Below are 23496 nucleotides of genomic sequence, written 5' to 3' on the forward strand. Positions count from 1 at the left end.
CGGCTGGTCCTAGATCCACCAGGGCCCCTCAAGGCTGGCACGAGGGACCCCCTGAGCTCCCCTGGCGCCCTCAACTCTCCCTCCGGGACCCCAGCACAGGAGCAAAACACGGGCTCGGACACCCACGCTTCTCCCTTCCCTGCCCGGTCGGCCTCCTCTGGGGTGAAGGGCACGGGCCTGGAGGGCAGGCCGGCCTGGATGCAAACCCTCTGCCCCTCCTCCCAGCTGGTGTGCCCCGGGGCACCCTGAAGCCCCGGTGCCTCCTCTACGGAAGGGGCGTGCTCTCACAAGGGAGGGCTCAGCGTGGATGTGAGCTCGGCACATGGGATGTGGCACCGACCAGCGACTCGGCAGGGGGTGCTCACACAGGAGCATGGCTTGGGAACGGTCCCCCTTCCAAACAAACACTGAGATTCTTGCTCAGGGTTGCCGGAGTGAAACGCCCCAGGGCAGGGAGGGGGCTACCTGGAGCCTGGCATTGCTGCGAGCTCCGGGTTGGACCCACCCCTTCTGGACCCATCGGGCTCCCGAGACAGGCGATGGGAGGCAGCATGGGCCGCAGCCGGTCAAACCCGAGAGACCCCGGGGCCTGAGGCCTTGGAGAGGAGGACACCCCCTTTTGGGATTGGCTACAGAGCCCACTTCCATAGGGTAAAGTCCTTTTTGGCGCCAAGCATTTTGGAAACTGGGTGAACAGAACGTCGCTGGGCTTTTCAGCACGTGGAGGAGCTGGAGTCAGCTGTCCCAGACTGCGGGGGCTGCCCCTTCCTTCGCTGGGTCCAAGCAACGAGAAACCCTTTCTGTGGTGTCTCCAGATGGGGGGGGTCTGGTCCTGGAGGCCTTGGAGAGTCCCAGTGGCGCTGCTGGGGGGGGCAGAGGAGCTTGGTGGCAATGCCACTGGCCTTCAGGCAGGGGCGGTGGGTGGAGAGAGAGCAAGCGTGCAGCCTCTGAGAGCCCCCAGGGGCTGCCGTGGGGGGAGGGCTGACCTGCCCAGGGGAGGGAAGAAACCATAGTTCTCCCGGGCCTTCCTTCCTCCGAAGCTGCGTGGAGAATGATAAATTAAGAGGCATATTAAATATGTGGGCAAAACCAGCAAGGACACGCAGGCCCCCCTCCCGGCAGCGGGGGGAGGAAGAGGCGGCTAGGGCTTCTTTCTGAGATAGTTGGAAGGAATCCACCCCTCCCAGGAGGGCGCCCCGCTGAGGACGTGGCAGAACCACCAGCCGCTACTGTTCTTCTCTCGGACCTCGAACACCGTCCCCTCCCGGAAGCTGCTTGTGTCTTCATCACCCTCGAAGTTGGCCACGGCCACGTACAGGTCCTTCGGGCTGTCGGCGCTGGGGAGGGGGGCTGCGGCCACCCTCTCCCTGTTTTCTCCCATCTTGCCCACCATCCGCGGCCCCAGCCCACCTTTGCCTGGATTGTCGTCTTGGCCCCCTGAGGAGTTGGCAAGGAAAGGTTTGGCTTTTGGAGGGACCAGCAGGGCACGGCCTGGGACAGGGACTGCCCGGCCTTCGCTAGCCTCCCGCTGCGGCTGCGGCCCTCGGGCCTCGGGGAGCGGCCTGGACTCGGAGGTTTTCTTGGGGGGCGGTGGTCTGCGGGGCGGGATCATGGGTCTCTGCGGCTGGGGGCCATCTCGGAGAGGCACAGGTGCGTTCTTGGGCACAGAATCCGTGGTCTTGGCTGGCCTCGGAGGGGCTCTGCAGGGCGTCTCCTTGGGGCCGAGCCCCTCCGGCTTGCCTGTCTGGTCCTGTGCCCGGCCAGGCCCCTCCCCCGGGAGGAAGCTGCGGCCACCGGCCACGTCCTGGCCCCCGCCGGCCTGGTGGCTGCTCTCTCCATCCAGCGAGGGCTTGTCTTGGGACTTGGCAGGCCTGAGCTTGCTCCTGAGGTGGCAGAGGTCCACTTGGTCTTCGCCCTGAGGTGGCTCTGTCCTGGGGGAAGCAGCCGGCTTGGGCCTGACCTGAGGTTTGGACTTGAAGAAGGGGTTCTGGGGCACGGCTTCCGGCTTCTCCTCCGGTGGGTCAGCCTTGGCCTTGGAGATGGGCCGGAGGTTGGGCTTCTTCACCTCCTTGGCCAAGACCTTGTGGCCACACTCCAGCCCCATCTCGTTTTTCAGCTGGAACAGCTTGCCCCTGTCGGGTCTGGGCTCTGGCCTCCTGCCGTCCCGGGCCGGGGGGCTGTGTTTGGCTGGTATCATTGGCAGCATCACGCCGGGGGGCTTGGGCGAGGAGCCCCGCAGCTGCTCCACCCTCTGCCGCTCCCGCTCCTGCAGCTCCCCCTCGGACTTGAGGATGGACTCTTTCCGGGGAGGCAGGCTGGGCTTCTCCTCCTGCTCACGCTCCGAGATCTCCTCGTAGCCCGCACACAACGCGTCCGAAGACCCCTTTCTCGGGCCCTCCTTGCCTCCCTTCCAGTCTTTGGACCAGGGTATCCCAGGGTCTGCGGCACCGAGCGGTGCATCGGGCAGGGGCCGAGAGGGACCGCTGGCCTCGCCGCCCGTGGTGCCCTCCATCGCTGCTGCGTCCCCCAGCCGGAGCTGGGTCACCTCGTTGGGCAAGGGAGCCAGGAAGTTGGGTCTCGAGGCATTGCTGGTCTTCTTGTACTTGTCAATGAAGGTGGCCGGGGCCCACCCTTCCTTGTCTTCGATCTGAATGTACCACCAGCCGCTCAAGTTCTTCTCGATCACCTGAACAGAAGGATGGAGGGAAGTACTTAGTGGGTTAGGGCTCCAGAGCCAGCGGACCAGGGTGCCGGAGGAGAGGAGACCCACAGGCAGCTGGACCTGCAGAAGTGGGGCTTTGCGCTCAGCAGGTTCCCAGACCACGTGTCTGGTGGGCCGTCTGCGGAGACCACCATGTACCAGGAATACTCACGCACAGGGGACGTTTCTCCTCTAACTTCCCCACAAGCGGTCTCCAACACCTGGACTTGCAGACAGGTGGTCCACGTGAGAGATGACTTCAGGAAGTCACGAGTGAGGGGGTGAGGAGTGCAAGAGCCAACCGTGAGCAGGTTAGGGCTCTGGGCCGCTGGGGCTTAATCCACCAGGGACCCTCTGAGAGGCCGTGCAGAATCAGACGGTCCCACTGGGGGCGGGGACATTTACCTCTGGACTCCTAGTTGTGCCCGCCCCCCAAGGGATCAATCCCCCCTTTCTGGGCAGTGCCCTCAGGCTACATAGGAGGAGGGAAGCTGTCGGCTTCGGGGACCTGCATGCAACTGCAGGTCAGACACTCAGGGGGGTCAGGATGCAGGGCGGGCCTGTAGCGGTGTCCGCTATGATTCTAAAGAGGTGCCGATGAAACCGATACGCAGCCCAAACCAGCCCTGGTCGCTGCTCCTGCGGCTGCACATGGAATAAAGCGGTTGGCTGGTGTTTGCAGGCCTTGCTGGATGAGAAACGTGTATCCTTAAACGTGGGACTCACACTCAGCTCATGCTTCCATTCAGGGGAATGGATACGGAAGGAGGTAAAGCGAACTTTCACCTCCTCTCCTTCTCCCTCTGGGGTACACACCCATTGAATGGAATGGTGGGTGGCACCACCCACGATTTTAAGATGCTGTTTTACCTGCTGCCTTTCGTTCAGGACCCTGTGTCTAAATGCACATGGGTGAAAGGTGTGCACGCTTCATGCCATGAGCTGAACTGTATCTACCCAAAATTCCTATGTTGACGTCCTTGCCCCTGTACCTTGGAATGTGACTCTATTTGAAGACCGAGCCTTGGAAGAGGTAATTAAGTTAAAGGGGGTTCTTAGGGTGGGCCCTAATCCTGTGAGTGGTGTCCCTGCAAGAAGAGATCAGGACACAAGAGAACGTGCAGAATGAGGGACAACCATGTGAGGACACAGGGAGAAGATGGCCATCTGCAGTTAGGGGGAGGAGCCCCAGGAGAAGCCAGCCCTGCAGACACTCTGATCTTGGACTTCCAGCCTGCAGAGCCACGAGAAAATAAATCCCCAGTGTTTAAACCCCCAGTCTGTGGTACTGTGGGACGGCAGCCGGAGCTAACTAACGCCCGCCGTTCTCTGGTGGGCGCCGTGCACAGGGGGTCTGATTAATGCTCACAGCCGCCCCGAGTGACGGGGATTCTGGCTCCACTGCACAGGTGCGGAACCGAGCCTCAGGGGCGCCAGGGACGCGCAGAGGGTCCAGCGAGTCAGTGGTGGAGGTGGGAGACGAAGGCAGGCCGGTGGGCTCTGGAGCCTGAGCCTTTTCCCTATCTGCCCCTGTTCCAAAAAGGGCACCCTGTTCGGGGAGGGGCTGTGCCTGAAGAAATAAAACGCTAGGAGCACAGAGGGCAGAGGGAGCAGCTCTGTGCCCCGCTGGGAGAGGAAAGGCAGCCACAGACCCGGTGCAGGAGGCAGAGGTGGGGCTCCGGGGCCTGCAGTCCTGGGCCCCAGCCCTGGCCTCACCGCTTGCTGTCTGAACGGCCCTGCACAAACCACATTCCCGAGATTCCACCCCACAAAAAAGAGATACTGGTAAAAGCGACCACCCCCACCTGCGGGTTTTCATGATGATCACATAAGCTAAAGCATACACCAGCACTCGGCAGATGCCAAAAGGTAAATGTTACCTATTATTAAATTACAGCAAAGGTTACGGAGAGAGCAGGATGCACGTGACGGGCATGTACGTCAGTCCCACTGGACTCTCTCCAGGAAAGGGCACGGATAAACGTAAGCCTTTCACCTGAGGGCGACCAGCATCTTCCCAACACTTGGTAGCTATGGTAACAACGAAAGGTGATTCTGGGCATACGAGTCGTTGTGGGCACATCTGTGAATTCAACAATTCTAACCCTACATATGAATAATAATCAAAATGAAAAATATCGATGAAAATTTGCTAAGCTTACACTCTATGCGAAGTACTATGGCAGGAGTTCTAAACATCTGTGCTACTAGTCACGACTTATGGGAGATTTTGCTTACTAGAGAGAAGCTAAGCTATTCGGAACAAAAGCAAATGCAACATCAAAAGAATGAGGGGGAAAGAAAAGAGCCCGGGCTTTAAAGCCACAGGGACCTGGGTTCATATCCTAGCGGCACCACCAACTACGTAGGTAACCTTGACCAGTTTACCTAACCTCTCTCTGTCTCAGGTACATCTGCAAAGCAGGCTGAAGATCCTGACCTCTCGGGACTTAGATTAGTTACCGAGGATGTAAGGTACCTGGCGCAGAGAGATGCCTGCGTCAGCACCGTCATTACACATTACAGAGACACACAGACTCGGCAAGGGGTCAGGTGGGCCTCACAGCTCCACCGCTAGAACACTGACTGCGGCTCCCCTAGCGAATTCTGAAGGCTAACGCGATGTTGGAGTGAACCAGGAAGCAACCCCGAGAGGAGGAAAATAGGGTATACAGAATGTATCCCAGGAAAACACCACTTGGATAAGCCAAATACTTTATATACTGCTATGAACCGATGTTAGCACGATAAATGTAAAAAAAAAAAATAAGACTCACAGCAGGCCCACTCACCTCGACCTTCAGGCCCGCCTGGAAGCTGATGCCGTCGGGGATGGTGGTCTGGAATTCGGCAATGGTGTAGTACTCTTCCTCCACCTGGGGTGGGATGGGGGGCTTGGGCAGGTTCAGACCCCGAGGCTGTGTGAGTAAACACAGTGCTAAGTCCAATGTGAGTCCATTACCATGGCGCTGAAAGAGGGGGGTGTGGGGTGCTAAGGGACAGAGGTACACGGCCGTCCTCAAGGGGGCGCTGATGGACCCACGGGACAAAACCAGGAGGACCGTTCAGAGCATTACCTCCTTGATGAGTTACTGGCCCTTCAGCTTTAGAGCAAAGAGAAGGAACATTTGCCAACAATCATGAACGTCTGAGGCAAGACCAATATTCTCTGAACTTAAGAGGCAGCGAGCGTTGTGGAAGGGACACAAGTTTGCAAACCTCTCCCATCTGGGTTAGAAACACCGATCGCGTGTGGGACTGGGGAGTCTCTGTTTCGTCTCCCGGGGAACTCGGACATGACAGCATGCCCCCGGTGGGGTCCCTGCAGGCATTCCGTAAGCGGATGCAGCGAAGCGCCCAGCGCACTGCATGTACCCAGCAGGTGCTCACTGAATGGCAGGCGGTAAAAAGAGATGACCCACTTTTCAATGTATTGGTCAGCCAGGTCCCAAAGGAATGAAAAATGCATGAAGTAAAATGTCAGAATGGCACCACAAATGGTCTTCGGGCCTCATCCCAGTTTCCGTGTTAAATCACCGTGTGTCTGAGAAGACTGACCTAAGACAAGGGGACATGGGCTCGGGAAGCACGGGGCACACCCCGAGGTCTAAGTGTCGGAAAGCCACGGGCAACTTGTTTTTCCACCTGTTAACGGGACGAGCACTTGTCCGGCCTGCCGCAGGGGGCCGCTGGGTGGACAGGAAAGGAGCTTCTTTGGGAAGGGCCAGGTACACGTGAGAGGCCGGCGTCGGGCCAGGGGCCAGCTCCCCAGAACCAAGGACCCACTTACTATGGTCATATCCCGGCGAGGAGGGGGTCTCTGCCTCATCTTGGGTGATCCTGTGAAAAGACAAGGTCTTATTTCACATGCGTGCAGAATTCTACAGGTGACATTCCTGGGGGGGGGGGTGATACCAGGAAAGACCTGTTCTGTCCTGTCCAAGACAAGGCACAATGCTCTCTACAGGCCTTAGTGAGCTGCTGGGGGCCTTCCTGCAAGAACAGCCGGGTCGGGAAGGGGCCGTTCAGACTTGGGTCAGGAAGGCCATGGCTGCAGTGCCGGAAAGCTCTCCAGGGAGGGCAGAAGTGCAGGCTTCAGGATAGCGCAGAGGTGGGCTGCCGCAAGCTCTCTGACTCTCTGAGCCCCAAGGCCCCCGTCTGCAGAAGGGGAGCAGAGCCTGCCTCCCAGGGGCGGTGGGAGAGATGGAAGTAAACAGTATGTGTGAGGCTCTCGGCACATGGCAGGTATGCCAGCCACGTTACTGCCTCTGGCTTTGTGTTCTAGAACAAATCCAAAGTGAACAACATGTAAACCAGACCAAACTCGGGCTGATGACTTCTGGAGTCTTTACTCTGGAGTGGGGCTGCCCTCACTGGGGGCCTCAGGGTCAGGAGCAGGATGCCTCTGCAGTGGTCCAAGGCTCCTGGCTAGAGGCAGAACGTTGAGAAAGGCGCCCCATGTGTTGCCAGAGCTGGCGTAGCACGGGTCCACACAGAGGTGTAGTTTGGCAGCTGGGTGTGGAGATGACTGCTAATCTCTCCAATAACCACTTCTTCTGTCTTCTATCAGCATAAGTAGCAACAGAGTTTTAGCCGGACAGCTAGCTGCCTATATCAAGACAACATTTCCCAGACTCCCTTGCAGCTAGGTATTGCCACGTGCCCAGGTTCTAGCCACAGGATATGAGAGAGCAGGAATAGTGCAGCTTCGGGTCTAGTCAGCCACTTCTCTCTGCCTTGTTCCATGGACCGGACTAGCCATGAGCCGTCTGAGACTAGGCAGATGAGAGCAACACACGACAGATGCAGCATAACAAGACCCTTGACTGCACGCAGTAGCCATGGAAGCCCTAGACATGTATCTGAACTCTTTCGTAAGAAAGAAGGAAACATCTGAATGATCCGTGCCACTGTTATCGGGTGTATGTGTGTGGTGGTGGTGGTGGGGGTGTGCGTGTCTGTCTTTGAGCATCGGAACCTATCTTAACACGGGGTTTCAGACCTTTGCTCGCTCCTCTAGGTTAATGGGGATCCTCCTGTGCTCTTGGCCGTGACAAATCAGAATCACAGAATCTAGGTGCTGGACAGAACCCCTACCACGGCTTGTCAATGGTTTCTCAGAGCAGGTCAGCAGAGAAGGTGAGGCTCAAGAGGTTCTTGGGCTAAAAGAGCCATTAATCAGCTCGAGAAGCCCAGCTGGGGGCAAATGACCTCATCCCCATGGCCCACAGGTAGCCATACACTTGAGGCTGGAGTCCTAGGAACGTAGCAGACAGTAACGAACCCTAATCTCAGGTGTGTCTGACACACTAAATGGTAAGAGAGATACTTGCTTCGAGAAAAGCAAGATGGATAAAGAACTGCCATTAGAGTAAACCCAGTGTAAAACGGCCAACTTTTTCTTCCTCTGGCTCAGAAACGAGGCCATGCGGAGAGAGCACTGGTGCTGGAGTCGACGGGCCTGGGTTCAAACCCTGGCCCCACCGTTTACTAGCGGGGGCTGCCTGGGACAAACCACTTGGTTTCTCTGTTTTCCAATCTGTAAAGTAAAAGTAATAAGCTCCTCTAAGGTCATTATGCAGAGTCAATGAGACTAATTCCAATGTTCCTGGCACTCAGCAGGGGTTGAGGAGCAGTAGCTATCTGATCATCGCGAGACGGTGGAAAACGTGGCCTGGAGCAAGGAAGCGGCGTCTCTCCACCCGGGCTCTGCAGCTTGCTGGCTGAACGATCTGGAACAAGCCACCCAGGGTTTCGGGGCCTCTGCTTTCTTATCTACAGCATGAGTGACAGTGTATGAGGAGCACTGAGCACAGAGCTGGTCCCCCAGCCTCTGGGACTGGGGGTGGGGTGGGGGGGGGTCACTCACTCGGCTTGACGTCGCCGTCTGGCACCGGGCGGCCTTCAAACCGGCCCTCCCTCTGGTTGCTGAGCGACTCCTTCTCCCTGCCCACCGAGTTCTGCGGCCGGGAAACGCCATCCAGGTCAAGGACGCCCACGTGGGCAGACGAGCCGGGGCCCAGCTTCGGGGGTAAGGGCTCCCCACTGCTCTTCTTCAGGTACGAGGCTGGGGCCCAGCCCTCTTTGCCCTGGTACCTGCGAGGAGGAGGAGGAAGGACACTGGTCAGGCTGTTCTGCCACCCACGGGAAGAAGCCGCACCCCCACTGGGAATCACATCTTGGGGCCCAGATGGCAGGAAGGACAGGTCACAAGGGCCCAGGGCCAGAGGCTGGCACAGCGCTTGCTGCCTCCTGGTGAAGCCTGAGCCCTTGGAGATCGGCATTCAAGGCCTTCCAGCCCGACCTCTGCTTGTCCCCCCCACTCCCCTCCCACCCCACTCGGCCTGCAGCCTCCCCCAACACACAGCCGTCTTCAACCGCCACGTCCCTGCTCTTGGAGATCCTGTGCCGGCAAAACCCCTTCCCCGGCTCCTCCTGCTTCTCTTTCCCAGCTCTGCTCAACCCCCTGTCCTCCCTCGAGCTTTTTCTGAGCCTCCCCCCAGGGCGCCCCGCCGCCTGCACGCACCAGCCCCAATACCGACGACGCAGACACACTGGGCAGGCCTGTCTCCCCACGGAAGACACGAGCTCTGGGGCACGGCCACGGCTAACCCAGCAGTGTGTGTCAAGGGTCTCAGTGCCAGTGACGTGCAGAAAGAAAGGGCCAAGGGGGCAAACTGCCAAGGGGCCTGGCCAGGGGGAGGAGCCTCTGCTCTAGTCTCCGTGCCTTACGGCCATCGCTGTGATGACAACAATAGTGATAACTGGTGCTCAGTGGGCACTTGCTGCTCTCCTCTGGGAACTTTACAGCCACGGATTGCTTTCATCCACCCAGTCCTAGAGGTGGCGGACAGGGACTCAGACCCAGTCTGCTGGCACCTGTGGGTGCTCCTAGCTCCCAGGCTCAGCCGCCTCTTCCCAGCAGCTCCAGCTCTGGGCGCAGGAAGGGTGGGGCTCTGGGCGGCTGGCTCCACTGGCATTCAGAGGGAATGAAGCAAGTGGGGGCTGGTTTCCCCATCTCACCTGGGATCAGCTGGGCCCCTCCCCGAACTGCAGAGTGACAGACATTCTGACAGGCCAGCTCACTGAATGCCAACGGGAATCCAGGGAGTACAAGGGTCACCGACCTCTCTGCGAGGAACTCAGCTCACGGCAATGACCCAAGGGGCTGGGCAGGGACCGAAGGCACCTCAGAGCTGCTGACGCTGTGCGTGACGGCCGACGGCACCCGTCTCTTTTGAGCTCCAAGTTCAAGTCACGTCACACTGGTCGCCTGAAGCTGGCCAGGGCGGGAGTGTTTACACCACGGAAATTGGCAAACACGGCAACTCAAGAGCATGTTCCCTTCGGAGAGCAGCTGCGACCCACCTCCCTGCACCCACGGGTCTGGCCTGGAGAACAGGTGTCCACGCCCTCAGGAGAGTGGAGCACACCTCCCTGAGCGGCAGGGACACGTGACGGGCCCAAGCACCTTGTCAAGAACTACTTGAAGAACTAGGTGGCACTGTTTCCATGAGCAAGAGATCCTCTACAACCGAAAGCAAATGTGTAAGGATACAGAGGTCTGCAGAGCCTGGCGTCTACCCATCTTAAAACACCAACCCTCTGAGCGGGAATAAACCTTGTCCGAACTGGAAAATGCCGCGCTCCGTGCAGCCCTCAGCCTCAGTACGAGACAGTTCACTCAGGCGCAGAGCCATCGGCAGAGAGAGCACACAGGCAGTGGTGAGGGGGCTCTGGGGTGAGGAAGGGAGGGGTTCAAATCCTGACTCTGCCCCTTTCTCCCTTCAGTGCAACCTTCGGGTGACCGCAGACCTTGCTGACGCCGGGCTGCAGCCTCAGGGCGGACCCGGGGCCAAGGAAGCCATTCCGAACCCCACAGCCACAGGTTTGGGGATCATGTGTCACACGGCGAGGTAGCATGTGTGTTCAAGGGGCTGTGCATCACTGTCACGACTCCTTCGGACCTCGGTTCTGCGGATCCCCTCCCCCAGGAAGCCTTCCTGACCCCGGGGCTCAGAAGCCCCTGTTCTGTGCTCCAGACTCCCCTGGGCATCTCTGCCAAGTATCACGCTCCACCCTGGGGTGGGGTAGGAGCCCGTCCTCAGTGCCTGTTGCCGTGAACTGCTGTCTTGTCTTCCTCCCTGTGGACCTCCCCCCCCGCCCCCGCTCCCAGAGCAGTGCCGGTGCGTGTCTGCGGAGTGGAGGAAGCGCCACACACTCAGCCCCACCTGAGTAGCCCTCACGCCCTGCCTCAAATCACGGCACAGATGCCTCTCAGGCTTCCTCTCCCGCCCCAGTTTGCTGTGGTCACTGGCTGGCTTCTAGGGGGACCCAAGAGGGGGTTCCCCAGGGCTCATTGCTAAACCTGGGAAAGCACCAGGCAGACCAGTGTGAGGAGCTGGCACCCTGCCTGCCTATGGGGGCTCCGATTTCACGACCCAGGGGAAGGAGCCGTGATGACGTGTTTGAAAGGCCCTCACTGCGGGACCACGAGAGACCCGCACTGGCCGCAGAGCCGGCCGCAGGGGGAGATCATCACACAGGCGGCAGCTCCGCCGCCGGCTCCTCGTTGAGAGGAGCATCGGGGGGTGGAGGCCAGTCTTGCTCAACAGGGTTACCGCGCTCTGTGGTTCGCTGTGTTTGGAGAAGGTTTTGCTTATTATGGATTTTTAGAGAAGGATCTGGGCAGGGAGCGAAGCCAAATAGCACAGAGGAGAAGTGTCCCTTTGTGGCTCGGGCCAAACCCCACCCCATCCGCCACGGCTCACAGACCTCTGGGCGGCTGGAGCCCACATGACCTGGCACCCACCCACCCGCAGCGAGTACCTGATCTTCCACCAGCCTTCGAGGTTTTTCTGGATGACCTCCACCACGGCCCCTCTGTCCAGGTTCATCTCATCCTGGTCACGAGCCGTGTACGGGTAGATGACTGTGTACTTCTCCTCTGCGGGCACAAAGGGGTGCTGGGTAAGTCAAGGCCACTGAGGGTCCCCGGACATCGATAGCCAAGGCTGTGATCTGTCCTTGCCCACCAGAGGGAAAGATTTCCTCCAGATACTTCTATGCATCCCCCAGGCCCACACGTGGCCCTGGCTGACCGTGTGCAAGCAGCAACAGCACACGGACCGAGGGCAGGTCCAGATTCCTCAGCGTCCCACATTCCTCTCACCTCCTTCAAATGTGTGCTTCACGGTCACCTTCCCTGACCTTGCCTCATGCCATATTCAGACCCACAGCGTCCTCATCGTCCTTACCCAGGTTCACTTCCCTCCCGTACCAGGGATTACGTTCTCTCTCTCTCTCTTTTTTTTAAAAAAGATTTATTTATTTGTTTCTTTTTAGAGAGGGAAGAGGGGGAGAGAGAGAGAGAGAGAGAAACATCAATGTGCGGTTGCTGGGGGCCATGGCCTGCAACCCAGGCATGTGCCCTGACTGGGAATCGAACCTGCGATGCCTGTTTTGCAGCCCACGCTCAATCCACTCAATCCAGAGAGCTACGCCAGTTAGGGCCTCTTTTTTTTTTTTTTTAAGATTTAATTTATTTTTTAGAGAGGGGAAGGAGAAAGAGGGAGAGAAACATCCATGTGTGGTTGCCTCTCGTGCTCCCCCTACTGGGGACCTGGCCTGCAACCCAGGCATGCGCCCTGACTGGGAATCGAACTGGAGACCCTTTGGTTCATAGGCTGAGCTCAATCCACTGAACCACACCAGCCAGGGCAGGGATTACGCTCTAACACACCATATAATTTACTTATTTATTGTGTTTTGTCTGGGGACTATTTCCCCTTAGAGGCAGGGATCCGTGTCTTTCCCGTTCATTCCTCTGTCTCCAACACTGAGTACTGAGTAACTGCGTAGTAGCACACAGGTCCCGGCGGCCTGTGTGGCCCCCGCGCAGCCCTCGCTGGGGGAGGGTCAGGGACGAGCTGGACCGGGCAGCGCGTGGTCTCAGGCTGAAATCACTGCTGGGGAGGCAGCTAGCACTGTCGTCACCTGGCTGGTAACTGATCTTCATTTGTCATGAATTACTTTCACGCCCCTGCGTCCAACCATGCCTGACGCTCAACTTCACGTTTTAAATTAAATTTTAAATTAAGATGTAATTGACGTTTAATGGTGTACTATTTTTAGGTGTACAAACATAACAATCTCTATAGCTACACACAGACGTATCTCACAAAGTGCCCACCTGCTTCAGTTTTCATGAATGGGACCGGGGTGCCTTTCCCCCCACTCTCCGGGCTCCTGCTCCCTCCCCCGAGGCCAGGGGACCACCCTTGGGGCCCCAGTCTCCTGTGAGAGTGCTGCCTCTAGCCGTGTCCCTCCCACGGCAGGGGCCTAGGCTCTGCTGCAAGGGCTGCTTACTGTTGCCCTCAGGCAGGGTCCACCAGAGGGCAAGAGGGCGGCCCCCATCCCCAACGCCGTGGGCAGTGACTGCTGAGCCAGAGCAGCTGAGTGTCCCAGGGGAGCCCAGCGCGGAGGGGAGAGGGCTCTCCTGTGTGGGTGGCATCCCGGCCCCCAGGGGGTGAGCCAGCCAGCTGTGGGCTGGTGTGGACGGTCAGCGTGCGGGGGCCGCCTCTCCCTTCGGGTAAACACACCAGTCTGCCTGTGGCCTGCCCAGCTGGGGCGCAGGGAGGCGGACAGCACACCGGGCGTTTATTTATTTATTGGTCTAGCCCGCTGACCTGCTCCGCGGGGGCCGAGCTGACTCGGGTTGCACAGATCCTGTGCACAGCAGCGTCAGCTGCTCCCCCGCTCGGGGCGGCTGCAGGCTGGGGGGCGGGGTAATGCAACCCGGTCTGCGCACGGAAGTGCTGTCTGCCTGCGCCCCAGGCCAAGGGCAGGTCGCCCCACAGGCCCCGGCCGCCTGGGGCCGGCACCCTCCGGCTGTCTGGCACGAGGGGATTCTCCAGCCCAGAGGCCTCTGTGGGCTCTGTGGGACCCTCAGTGACCCCTGATGAAGTTTAAGGTAGAAGACCTTGTAGATTGCATGGTGGGTGCTGCCTGAGGCACCGCCACTTAGCACCTGCCTGCCCCCGTCCACATGGTTTGGGTGAGGCTGACTTCCCCGCTTCCTGGAGGGAGAGGAGGGTCTCTGGCCCTGGCCTGGCATCCCCCTGGCCACCGGGATTGGACCAGGGATGGCATATGACCCACATGGGTCAGCTGGAACCCATCCTGGGATTTGTGTTTGGTGGGTGTCCCTGCAGGGTTCCTGGAACTACTCTCGCCTTGAGAGAATGGCTCCAGCAAGGTGGAGGGCAGAGCAGAGAGGTGGCAGGAGTATCTCAGGCCCCCAGGATGTTTTCAAGCCCCTGGATCCAGCCACACCTGCAGCTATCCCTACTCTGCGCTATTTAGTGCTATGAGTCCATATACTTCCCTTTTTTGCTTAAGCCAGTTTGACGTGGGTCTCTTTTCCTTGCAACTCAAACGTGCCCGAGGAAAAGAACGGGTCACTAGCTCAGCGTTAGAGAGGCCCCAGACATCACTCTTTAACCCGGGAACTTGAAGGCCCAGGACCTGTCCTCCCAAACCCACATGCCAACACACACACGGCACCGACAACGCACACGGCACAGACAAGGCCACCGCGTCTCACATGCAGCAGGCACAGAGCAGGCAGGTGCGTGCAGGTGCGTGCAGATGCGAGGACCCGGCTCCCAGCCCCGAACGGGCAAGCAGACTCCGAGGCAGACACCTGGACGCCAGCTGATGGCACACAAGTCCCCCAGGGTGCGGCGGCGGCCCACGGGCCGGGGCAAAGACCAGTACCTCCACGAGACTGGACGGGCGGCGTGTGGAGGGGAAGGGCAGAAGGCAGAGGTGAGAAGGATGTCCAGGGTGTCCAGGCAAAAGGGACGTGTCCCCGCTTCAGAGAAATTATTTCTGAGTCTATGCCGAACCCGGGTGTCTCAAAAGGACTGGGTTCCTGAGGGTTAACCTTGCACTTGAGTGAAGAGGCATCCGGAAGACATAATTCTATCCCTGGCACGATCTTAGAAAGGCCCTAAGAGAAGTGTGTGTGGCAAGGGGAAGAAAAATGCACAGATTCTCGGGAAAACGTGGTCTCTCTCCCATCTACTGGCTGTGTGACCCTGGGCAGGCGTCTCTGCCTTTCTGAGCCTGTTTTCTCATCTGCGGAATGGGGGTAACAATCAGCCCCTTACCGAAGCACGCCCGTGTGGTTGTCATTGGCGGTCTAGGGGAGCTGGAGTTTCCAGCTGTCTACACCTCTGCCCCCTGATCCAAGTGGATTCTGGGATTCTGTAGTATTCCCGTGTTACCCCAGCCCCTCCCCCCCGACCCCACAGACACGGAGCAAACCAGCAGACATTTTACTCCGGGGGCTGCTGGCCCCAATAAAACTGAACACAGAACCACACATAACCCTTGAGCACAGAAACATCCCCTTCTTCTCGCCCTCGGTTCTGACAGGTGCTCCGGTGGTTGGCGCTTCCTCAGAACACCTAGCTAAAAGGCCCAGGTGCTCAGCCCTAGGTAAGCACAGCTGTATGATAATGACCGGTCCCCGTTGGTTATTGCTGGGGATCTCTGTCAAGAGCTTTGCACGTGGGACCTCACTTAATCAAAAAAGGAACCCCACGGTGCAGACATATTTCTGGTTTGGGGGGAGATGGTTGCGTTGCACAAAGGTTAAGATGCCAGCCCAAGTACACTCAGCCAGTGAGTCCTGCAGCTGAGATTCCAATTTCTGTCTGTCTGACCTTAAAATCCTTCCGTTCGTTAGCTAGGTGAATGCACACGCTAGCTTTAGGGATGCTGTTGGGGGGGAGGGGGTCCGCTGGGCCTTAGCGGTTTGGACACGGCCAGAGCCGCCCCTTCAGGGCACCTGTCGGGGGAAGTTCTCCGGGAGTCGGAAGTGTGTGTCGGCCAGTGAGGGGGGTCGGCTCTGACCCTGACACCCACTCGGGGCCATTAAGCCAGCCCAGAAGGCAGAGATCTTTACAGATGGCTTTCGTTGTCTTGCAGATGAGCTGGGTGCAGCAGCCCCGTACTGTGGCCGTGAGAATGATTCAGGGGGAGGATAAGTGACCCTGTTGACAGGCTGGGGCCCCCTGGGGTTCCATGCAGGTGTCAGGCAGGGCCCAGCTCCCTCCAGGTTTCCCTGGGCTGGCTCCCAAAGGGCCCTAAGAAAGGGCGGGCTCTCCCATCAACCTTGACCCCACGCCTGGCTTCACATCCCCAGGCTGCTCAGAGGCAGACTCAGAGAGAAGGGACCGGGGGAGGAGGGGGTCGGCCAGCCCAGGTCTCCCCAGCAGGCCCGAGGCTCGCGCTCCGGCTTACCTTCCTCAGGCTGCAGGGAAAACTCGTCCTGCCCACCGTCCTGCCCTTCCAGGCAGGTCGCGGGCACCCAGCCTTGCTCTTCAGCGGTGCTGACGAACCACCAACCTGGGGAAACGAGAGTGCAGACCGATGTCGGCGGGGTCGGGGTGAGGTCTGGGTGTCAGAACAGAGTGACACGTTCAGCCACTGTACACGTCAGCCCTCAGGGAAGGCTACGAGGGCCCCTCTACTGGAGGAACACACCTCGCCACGTCAGCTGACTGCTACCTGGTGAAGAGAACCAGAACCGGCCTACCCGGAGACCTGGGCGGGGGTGGGGGGGGGAGAGGCTGTTCTGAAGAGGCGAGAGTAAAGAACGCAGGTACCTTCTTTCTCTAGGGCGTGCGAGGCACTCACTGTTGTACCTGCACTGTCTTACATGTCTTCACGTTACCATCCTCCCTGCACCGATGAGGAAACTGAGGCTCCACGGGGGGACAGACCTGTCCAAGTTCTCCCGGCGGATGGCAGCGCTGCCCGTGCCCCAGGCCGTCTGCCACTGATGCCACCGCCCCCAGTGACTCACCTGGTCCCGCACCAGTCTGTGCGGCAAGCTCAAGCTGCCTGCAGACGGGGCTGCCCCAGAGGCCTCTGCCCCAGGCTCAGGCCCTCCCCCTTCAGAGAAAAGTCTGCTTGGAGCGGGTGCTGGGCAGGGTAATGGCTCACCAAAGAGCGCCACATAATCCCCACACGGAGCCTATGCATGAGCCAAATTACGTGGCAGAGGGCCTGAAGGTTGCAGATGGGATTAAAGCTGCCAGTCAGCTGACCGTCGGATGGGGAGACGGAGGGCCCTGGATCACATGGGTGCACCAGTGTGATCGCCGGGGCCTGAACCGTGGGAGGGGGAGGCAGGAGCGCTGGGGACATGGCTGTGGAAGGAAAGCACAGAGGGACGACACTGCTGGCTCTGACGATGGAGGACGGGGACAACACACAGGCACGCACACAGGCACGCACACACACACCTCACATTATGGAGCTTTCCTTTGTTGCATTTTGTTGATAGTGCACTTTTACAATTTGAAGGTAAGACACCCCCACCGGCAAAAGATTATGACTCACTGAAGGCTCAGATGATGGTTAGCATTTTTTCACAATAAATTGTTTTTAATTGAGTTATGTACTTTTTTTAGACATAATGCTATTGCACACTTAACAGGCTACAGTACAGTGTAAACGTAACTTTTGTATGCTTCGGGAAACCAACAGGAATCCGTGTGACCTGCTTTATTGTGATATGGAAGTATCTGCTCTATTGTGTAAAACCAGACCTGCAATATCTCCAAGGTCCGACTTTATGCACATGCCTGTGCACGCACGTGTGTGTTGTGTGCATACAATTGTCATGAAGAATTCATGCCAACAGAATGGAAGGGCTCTCTGGGGTGTGCACAAGGGACTAGGGTTGAAGTCAGTGGGAAAAACAGATTTTTAACTTCATCATGAATGCGTTAAGAAGAATGTATCCATATATATGGCTTGGATAAGTAAAAAATATATAATTAAAAAGAAACATTGCCAGTTTGTCGGCCACTTGAAGATTTGACTGTCTGTTCCCCCCCCGCCCCCCCGCCCCACTAGCCTCTGGATGTGCCAGGCTTGTCCCCAACCCTCCACCCTGGCCCCTACCCTCTCCCTGCCACGCATTCTTTCCGGCGTCACTCAAGCAGGCGGCCTGGAGGGTGGGGGGACCACTTTCTTCAATCTGCGTGGGGCATCCCAGCCACACCAACAGTCTGCACGTACCCGTTCCCAGAAACCAGAAGGTCACATGGCCCGGGGCCCAGCTGGAGTTGGTTTAGAATTCCAGCTCAGCAGGCTGTCGGGAGACCTTGGGTGAGTGACCCAGTCCCTTGGAATCTTGGTTTCTTCAGCTTTGAATCAGGAATAACAATTGCCATATTGAGTAATTACGGACATTTGGTTGGCTAACCCCGATCTCATGACAGACGGGAACACCATCCACGTGCTGCTGAAGACACAGTCTTTCCCCTGGCTATTGAATCTGAACTAGTCATCGGGGCGTCACAGAGATGGGCCTGCTAATGATGCTGCAGCCGGTGTCACATTTTAGTCGCCACGAAGCCAGGGGATTTATGTCACTTTTTTCTGGAGAAAATCTGCTCACCTCCTGCTCCCTACTCTGTGCCTTCAATGGTGCCAACAGCTGCTGTGTAGCTAAGGCAGGCAAAAGGGAAGGCAACGCACTTTTCTGAGCACCTACTGTGTGCCCAGCACAGGTTCAGGCCCTCTCCCTAGGTCGTCTCCTTTAATCGTCACGCTGGCCCTCGGAGGCAGAAGTGCTCTTTATTTCGCAGACGGGGAGGTGACGGTCAGAGACAAGCACCCGCCTGGATGGCTGGGAAAGGCAGAGCTCACAGGGAAACCCGGGCTCAGCATCTCGAGGCACCCCATTCGGTCCCAGAGGGGCCAGCGTGCGTGACCAGAGGTCCCTGCAAGGGCAGGTGCGCTAGGGAGCCCGCCAGTGGGCCCAGCCCACGCCAGAGCCCACAGCTGACGGAACCTTCGTGAAGACTCCCGTGGGAATCAAAGAAAATCCACAGAGCCCATTTTCAGCGGAACGCCAGACTCTGGGCCTCCAAGTGCTTTGAAACCAGAAGGAATGTTCATGAAACGGGAACCTCAAGACAAATAAGCCACGTCCGACCTGCTGATCAGTGACGACACGCTGGTAACCTGTGACCCAGTACGACATCTGAACGCTGGGGCCAAACGGCGGCAGCTTTCTAGGAGGTCGTCGGCCCAACCTGTGGACACTGATCGGCCTGGACTGGCTACAGCGCTTCCCGAGTTCCCAGAGGCCTCCTGTCCTTGGGGCTCCGTGGGGGGATGGGGCCAGGAAGGAGGTGGCCCAGGGCCTACCTGACTCATTCTTCTCGATGATGTCCACCACCTGCCCCACACTGAGGCTGATCTCCGAGCTCTCCTGCTTCTGGTAGTCCGCCACCACGACGTACTGCTCCAGGACCATGGGGTCCGCCGAGGCCGCGTCACTCCCTGTGGATGGAAAGCACCACGAGAGGTCACAGCTGGCCACTGCCCATTGTGTGAGGGAGCAGGAGCTGGAGGAGGAGGGTGGCTCGGGAGGGCACTCCAAATAGAGAAAGAAGCTGTTACAGCGCTAGTCTCAGCCACTCATTCTTTCATCCACTCGCTCACCCACCACAGGGTACCGAGTGGCTGTCCTGTGCGGGCACGGGGCTCGGGAGTGGAGGTTCAGATTAAGACAGGATTCTTGCCCTCTTCTGTTCACAGTAGCTTTTAGACGGTAGTTCCCTGCTGCCAAGTGGTTCCAAAGAGAGCGCCGGGGTTGGTTTTTCTGCCCCAGTTCTTCCAGAGCAGGTTGCCTTCAGCACCCACACACCCGCAGCACCCGATTTATCCAGGCCAGGAATACCAGCATTTGAAATGCCAAGATGCTCAAACGAGGCTTCATTCAGGTCAGTTAGGTGTTAGGTGGAGACACCTCCTGGTGGGCTGTGAGATTGCAGCCAAGCTCTATCGTGCACAGGTCAGGGCCAAACCCTGACGTCGAGGCTGGTAAGGTAGCTAAAGCTCTAGGAGCCCCAAGCGTGAAAGGAAAGTATTCCTAGGTAAGGAAAGTCATTCTTGGGGTCCCCGGGAAAGAAGAGAGAAAGACAGAAGGGAAGGGAGATTTTACCATGGAAGAACTGCTATGGAGTATTCTTGAGACACAAGTGTCTCATCGACCACAGGCTTTCCTCGTTGGCCCCGTTTTTACCCGAGATGACACGTCCTAACATGTAAAGGTAACTGCTGTGGGCAAGCCTGTTGAATCCCCCACTGCCGAGTGATGGCACTAGCACGGGGTGGGGGGCCCTGAGGAGGGAACTGGGTTAGATGAGGTCTCGAGGCCACATGCCTCCTGCTGGGGTCTGTGCTTCTTTGAGGAGGAGATGGCAGGGAGCCCCTCCTCCATCCCCGTCTCCGCCATGTGGGGAGGCAGCCAGAAGGCAGCAGCAATGGCCTACAAGCCGGGAAGGGGGCTCCTCTCCCCAGATCCCACCCACACCCCCCGTCTGTGGGAAAACAGGCCTCTCAGTCTGTGGCTGCTGGGCAGAGCAGCCGCGCAGACGAACACCAGGAGTTAACAGAGAAGCAGGAGTTTCTTCCCAGAAAGCTGCCCGTCTTGCTCCGAGTCAGGAAAGGGTAGAAAATCAGGGAGAAAGATGCTTCTTCCAGGACCATTGATCCCCGTCATCCTCCCCGGCCCCCTGCAGTCACCGCACGGCTGTCCACGTCCCTGACTCCTTTTTCCTTTTTGCTCCACCCCCTACTCCATGCCCCTCCCCCATAGCTGTCATCCTGCTCTCTGTCTATGAGTCTGTCTCTATTTTTGCTTGTTAGTTCAGTTTGTCCATGAGAAAGGTGCTTCTTAAACAAGCACATGACCTCTTCGCTTTTGGGGGAGAGCTCTGGTTTGTTTTTTCATTCCTGCAGGAGGAACAGAATCTGAGATCCCAGCAGGCCCAAGTCTGCAGGAGCCGGCCAGCGCGCCCTGGCTGGGCAGTTCTGGAGACAGATAAGCCTTCTCCAGCTCAGAGCTCTGGCCCAGAAATCTCAGGGCTTGGCTGTCAACTTTAAGTCCCTTTCAAATTCAATCAAGAAGGCTGGTTCCAACCTAAAGGAAGGGCTCCGAGGTCAGGCAGAAAATAAGGCTAATCCCAGCATGGGCGCTTCCTGGGAAAAAGAGGCTATTTTCCACCCCGCCGAACTATAAATAAGTCACTGCAGGTGGGCAACAGACCAGTGGTTGCCGCAAATTAGAGCTTCCTCTCTCTTTTCCAGACCAGTCCCCTCATCAGGGCCGTCTGCTGGGACACTTTTGTTTTCCCAAACCAGAGCTGTCTCCTTCCTCCCTGCCTCCCACCCGCTCCTTCCAGGAAAGCTCAAAGCCAGAGACCCGTGACCCGCCGGAGAGCGGCCACTCGGCTCTTTTCTAAGAAACGTATCATTATCCCCAGGGCTCAGGGACTATTTGCAGCTGTCGCAGGACGCCAGGGCGCTGGCCAGTACCTATTAAACCGGAAAGTGGGGCTGTAAACAGGCTGCGCGGGCAGGGGCCAGAGTTCATCTCAGAGCCGCACCTGGAGGCAGAGAGAAGCTAGCACGCTTCCCTGGGAGAACGGCATCGGGGGCCTGGCGCGCGGACCCCCGGCCTTGGACCCAGGGGACCAGGACTGTTGCAGTTGTTGCTGGTGCTGCTCAGGGGCAGCACCAGTTAACAGGAGCAGAGTAAAAGCAGCAGCAAACATGCATCACTTCCAACAAGCCAGGCACTGTTCTAAGTGCTTTGTACCTGTTATTACAAATTCTATAATCATCCTGTAAGGTAGGTGACTGTTATTATCCCCATTTTGCAGATGAGGAAGCTGAGGCCCGTGAGAGGAGGCATCCTTTTTCACTTCTGGGGCCTCTGTGGGGTGTCCCTTTCCTCAACTCCCTGACGTTTCCTGGGGTCCCAGACGAATAAAAGAGCTTAGAATTCTGGAAGCTCTGAAGACCCTGTGGCTCCAGGCGTGGTGCCGGCAGGGCCTTTGCAGATGCGGGGTGGGGGGGGGCGGTGATCCTAGGTGTGGGCAGGAAACATCAGTGCTGACGGACCCAGGCCCGGGAGAACCTAACTGCTCCTTTGCCTGCATCCAACCAGCTTCTCATTTTCCACAGCTGCTCTCTCTGAGAGCGGGGGTGCTGGGCGGGGAAGGACAGGAACGCTCGGAAGGAAGAGAACTGACTTTTCCGGAGTGCAAGGGAGTGCGGGAGCTGCGGGAAGCCGCAGCTGTCAGAGCCCCGAACGGTGGGGACAGGAGGAAGCACAGACCTGGGCCTGGAGCTCAGGATGGCGAAGGGATCGGGCCCAAATCTCTCGACACTTCCACCCCACGGCCGGCCGGCACGCTGACTGACCGGCCCCTCCGCCCCGAACGCCCCTCGTTGGGCAGAGAGGTCTGCTCCCTCTTCAAGACCCGGGGTCTCTCCTTTTTAGCTCCTGCCAGACACCCGGGAAGGATGCTGTTAGTTCTGGGTTACCACGTTCCTTTGTCTAGAATAGAAGAAAGGCAGTGAGCACCCTTCAGCGTGGTTGGGAAGCTGTCATGTGACCCCTCCGGGTGCTCTCTGGGAAAGACACTGGGCCTGATCCACTTTGTAATTTTTCGGTCTAAGATGAAACAACCTCCAATCATTTTGCGGGGGAAAGAGTGTGGGGTATCGACCAATCTATCAAGGGATCAAGTATCCATCCATCCATCCATCCATCCATCCCCCATCCATCCATCCATCCATCCATCCATCACCCATCCACCCATGCTCATGGCCGTACCCCCAGTATGGAGCCCGGAGCCTGGCGCACACACCCTCGTGCTCAGCAGGGGTACGACGAACACTGAACGAACAAAAGAAAACAGAACATATTCTTACCAGATTTCTTTTTCCCGGCATGCTCCCTGCACAGGAAGGAAGGGGTGAGAAAGAGTGATGAGTCAGTACCTGCCATGTGTTGACATAAGTTCGTCTGTTAGGAAACTGAGATTCTCCATCTCCTAACGTGTCCAGCCAACAAATAAAATTTAAGCCAGCCCCAGGGACCCAGATTCCTTAAAAAAAATCCTCTTAATTTTCTCCCTTTCCCAGACAAGTGCTCTGGTGCCCTGGGGAGGAGCTGGGTGGGTGGGTGGGGGCCTCCACATTGCACCAAGCCTGACGCCCACCTCACCAGGCACAGCGGGGGCCCCGCCCCATTCTCGGGGTCCCCTGAGACGTGGACCTGGAGCAGAAGGCTCTTGGCGGTAAGCAGAACACGCCGAGAAGACGGGGCAGAAGTCGGACAGCAGTGAACGAAGCCCATCTCCCCCACGGTGACACGGGGACACTACCGCGGGCGCACGGAATGCTGCGTGAGGGCGACGCCCTTACCCTCGTCAGTCAGGTCAGAGTTCACGCATGCAATTGCATGACACACTTGGTACCACAACACAGGGTCTGCCAAGTGCCTTCCTGGGGGGATTATCCCGTTAGCAAAAAGGTTTCCAGCATTACAGGGAGAAAATCGAGGTGACCGGAGGTCCGGTTGGGACAGGTGTTGTGGCAACAGTAACATCAGCTACTTATCACTTAGTAATTTCCCTCTGCCGGGACCCAGCCCGGTACTTCTAACTCACTCGTTTACTTCTCGTAAGAACCCTAGGGAATGGGTGCTCTTTCTATGCCCATTTAACAGAGGAGGAAAATGAGGCACAGCTAGGTTAAGTAACTTGCCCTGAGCTACACAGCTGGCAAGTAGCACAGCCAGGGTCAAAACTCACGCCTATCTAATTTTTAGAAATTGAGATATAATTCACACAGTGTGAAATTCATTCTTGTGAAGAGTACAATTCACTGGTGTTTAATATAGTCACAAG

General features: G+C 57.8%; 1 protein-coding gene across 2 annotated transcripts in view; it reads right to left on the reverse strand.

Annotated features, from left to right (window-relative positions):
* Positions 1-669: 669 nt before the first annotated feature.
* SH3PXD2B (SH3 and PX domains 2B) overlaps positions 670-23496 on the reverse strand; it is a 75553-nt gene continuing 52726 nt past the window's right edge. Inside the window, exons 6-13 of one of the 2 annotated variants that reach the window (XM_028528024.2) lie at positions 22517-22542; positions 18938-19072; positions 16013-16117; positions 11531-11648; positions 8571-8797; positions 6492-6541; positions 5494-5619; positions 670-2686 (exon numbers count right to left, since the gene is read on the reverse strand). In XM_028528024.2, the coding sequence (XP_028383825.1) occupies positions 1142-2686; positions 5494-5619; positions 6492-6541; positions 8571-8797; positions 11531-11648; positions 16013-16117; positions 18938-19072; positions 22517-22542 (2332 nt within the window). In that variant the 3' untranslated portion in view covers positions 670-1141. The remainder of the gene's footprint in view (positions 2687-5493; positions 5620-6491; positions 6542-8570; positions 8798-11530; positions 11649-16012; positions 16118-18937; positions 19073-22516; positions 22543-23496) is intronic. The other variant, XM_036014801.1, reaches the window with a different exon arrangement.

Source organism: Phyllostomus discolor, chromosome 13 (assembly GCF_004126475.2).
Source record: "Phyllostomus discolor isolate MPI-MPIP mPhyDis1 chromosome 13, mPhyDis1.pri.v3, whole genome shotgun sequence".
Taxonomy (NCBI): domain Eukaryota; kingdom Metazoa; phylum Chordata; class Mammalia; order Chiroptera; family Phyllostomidae; genus Phyllostomus; species Phyllostomus discolor.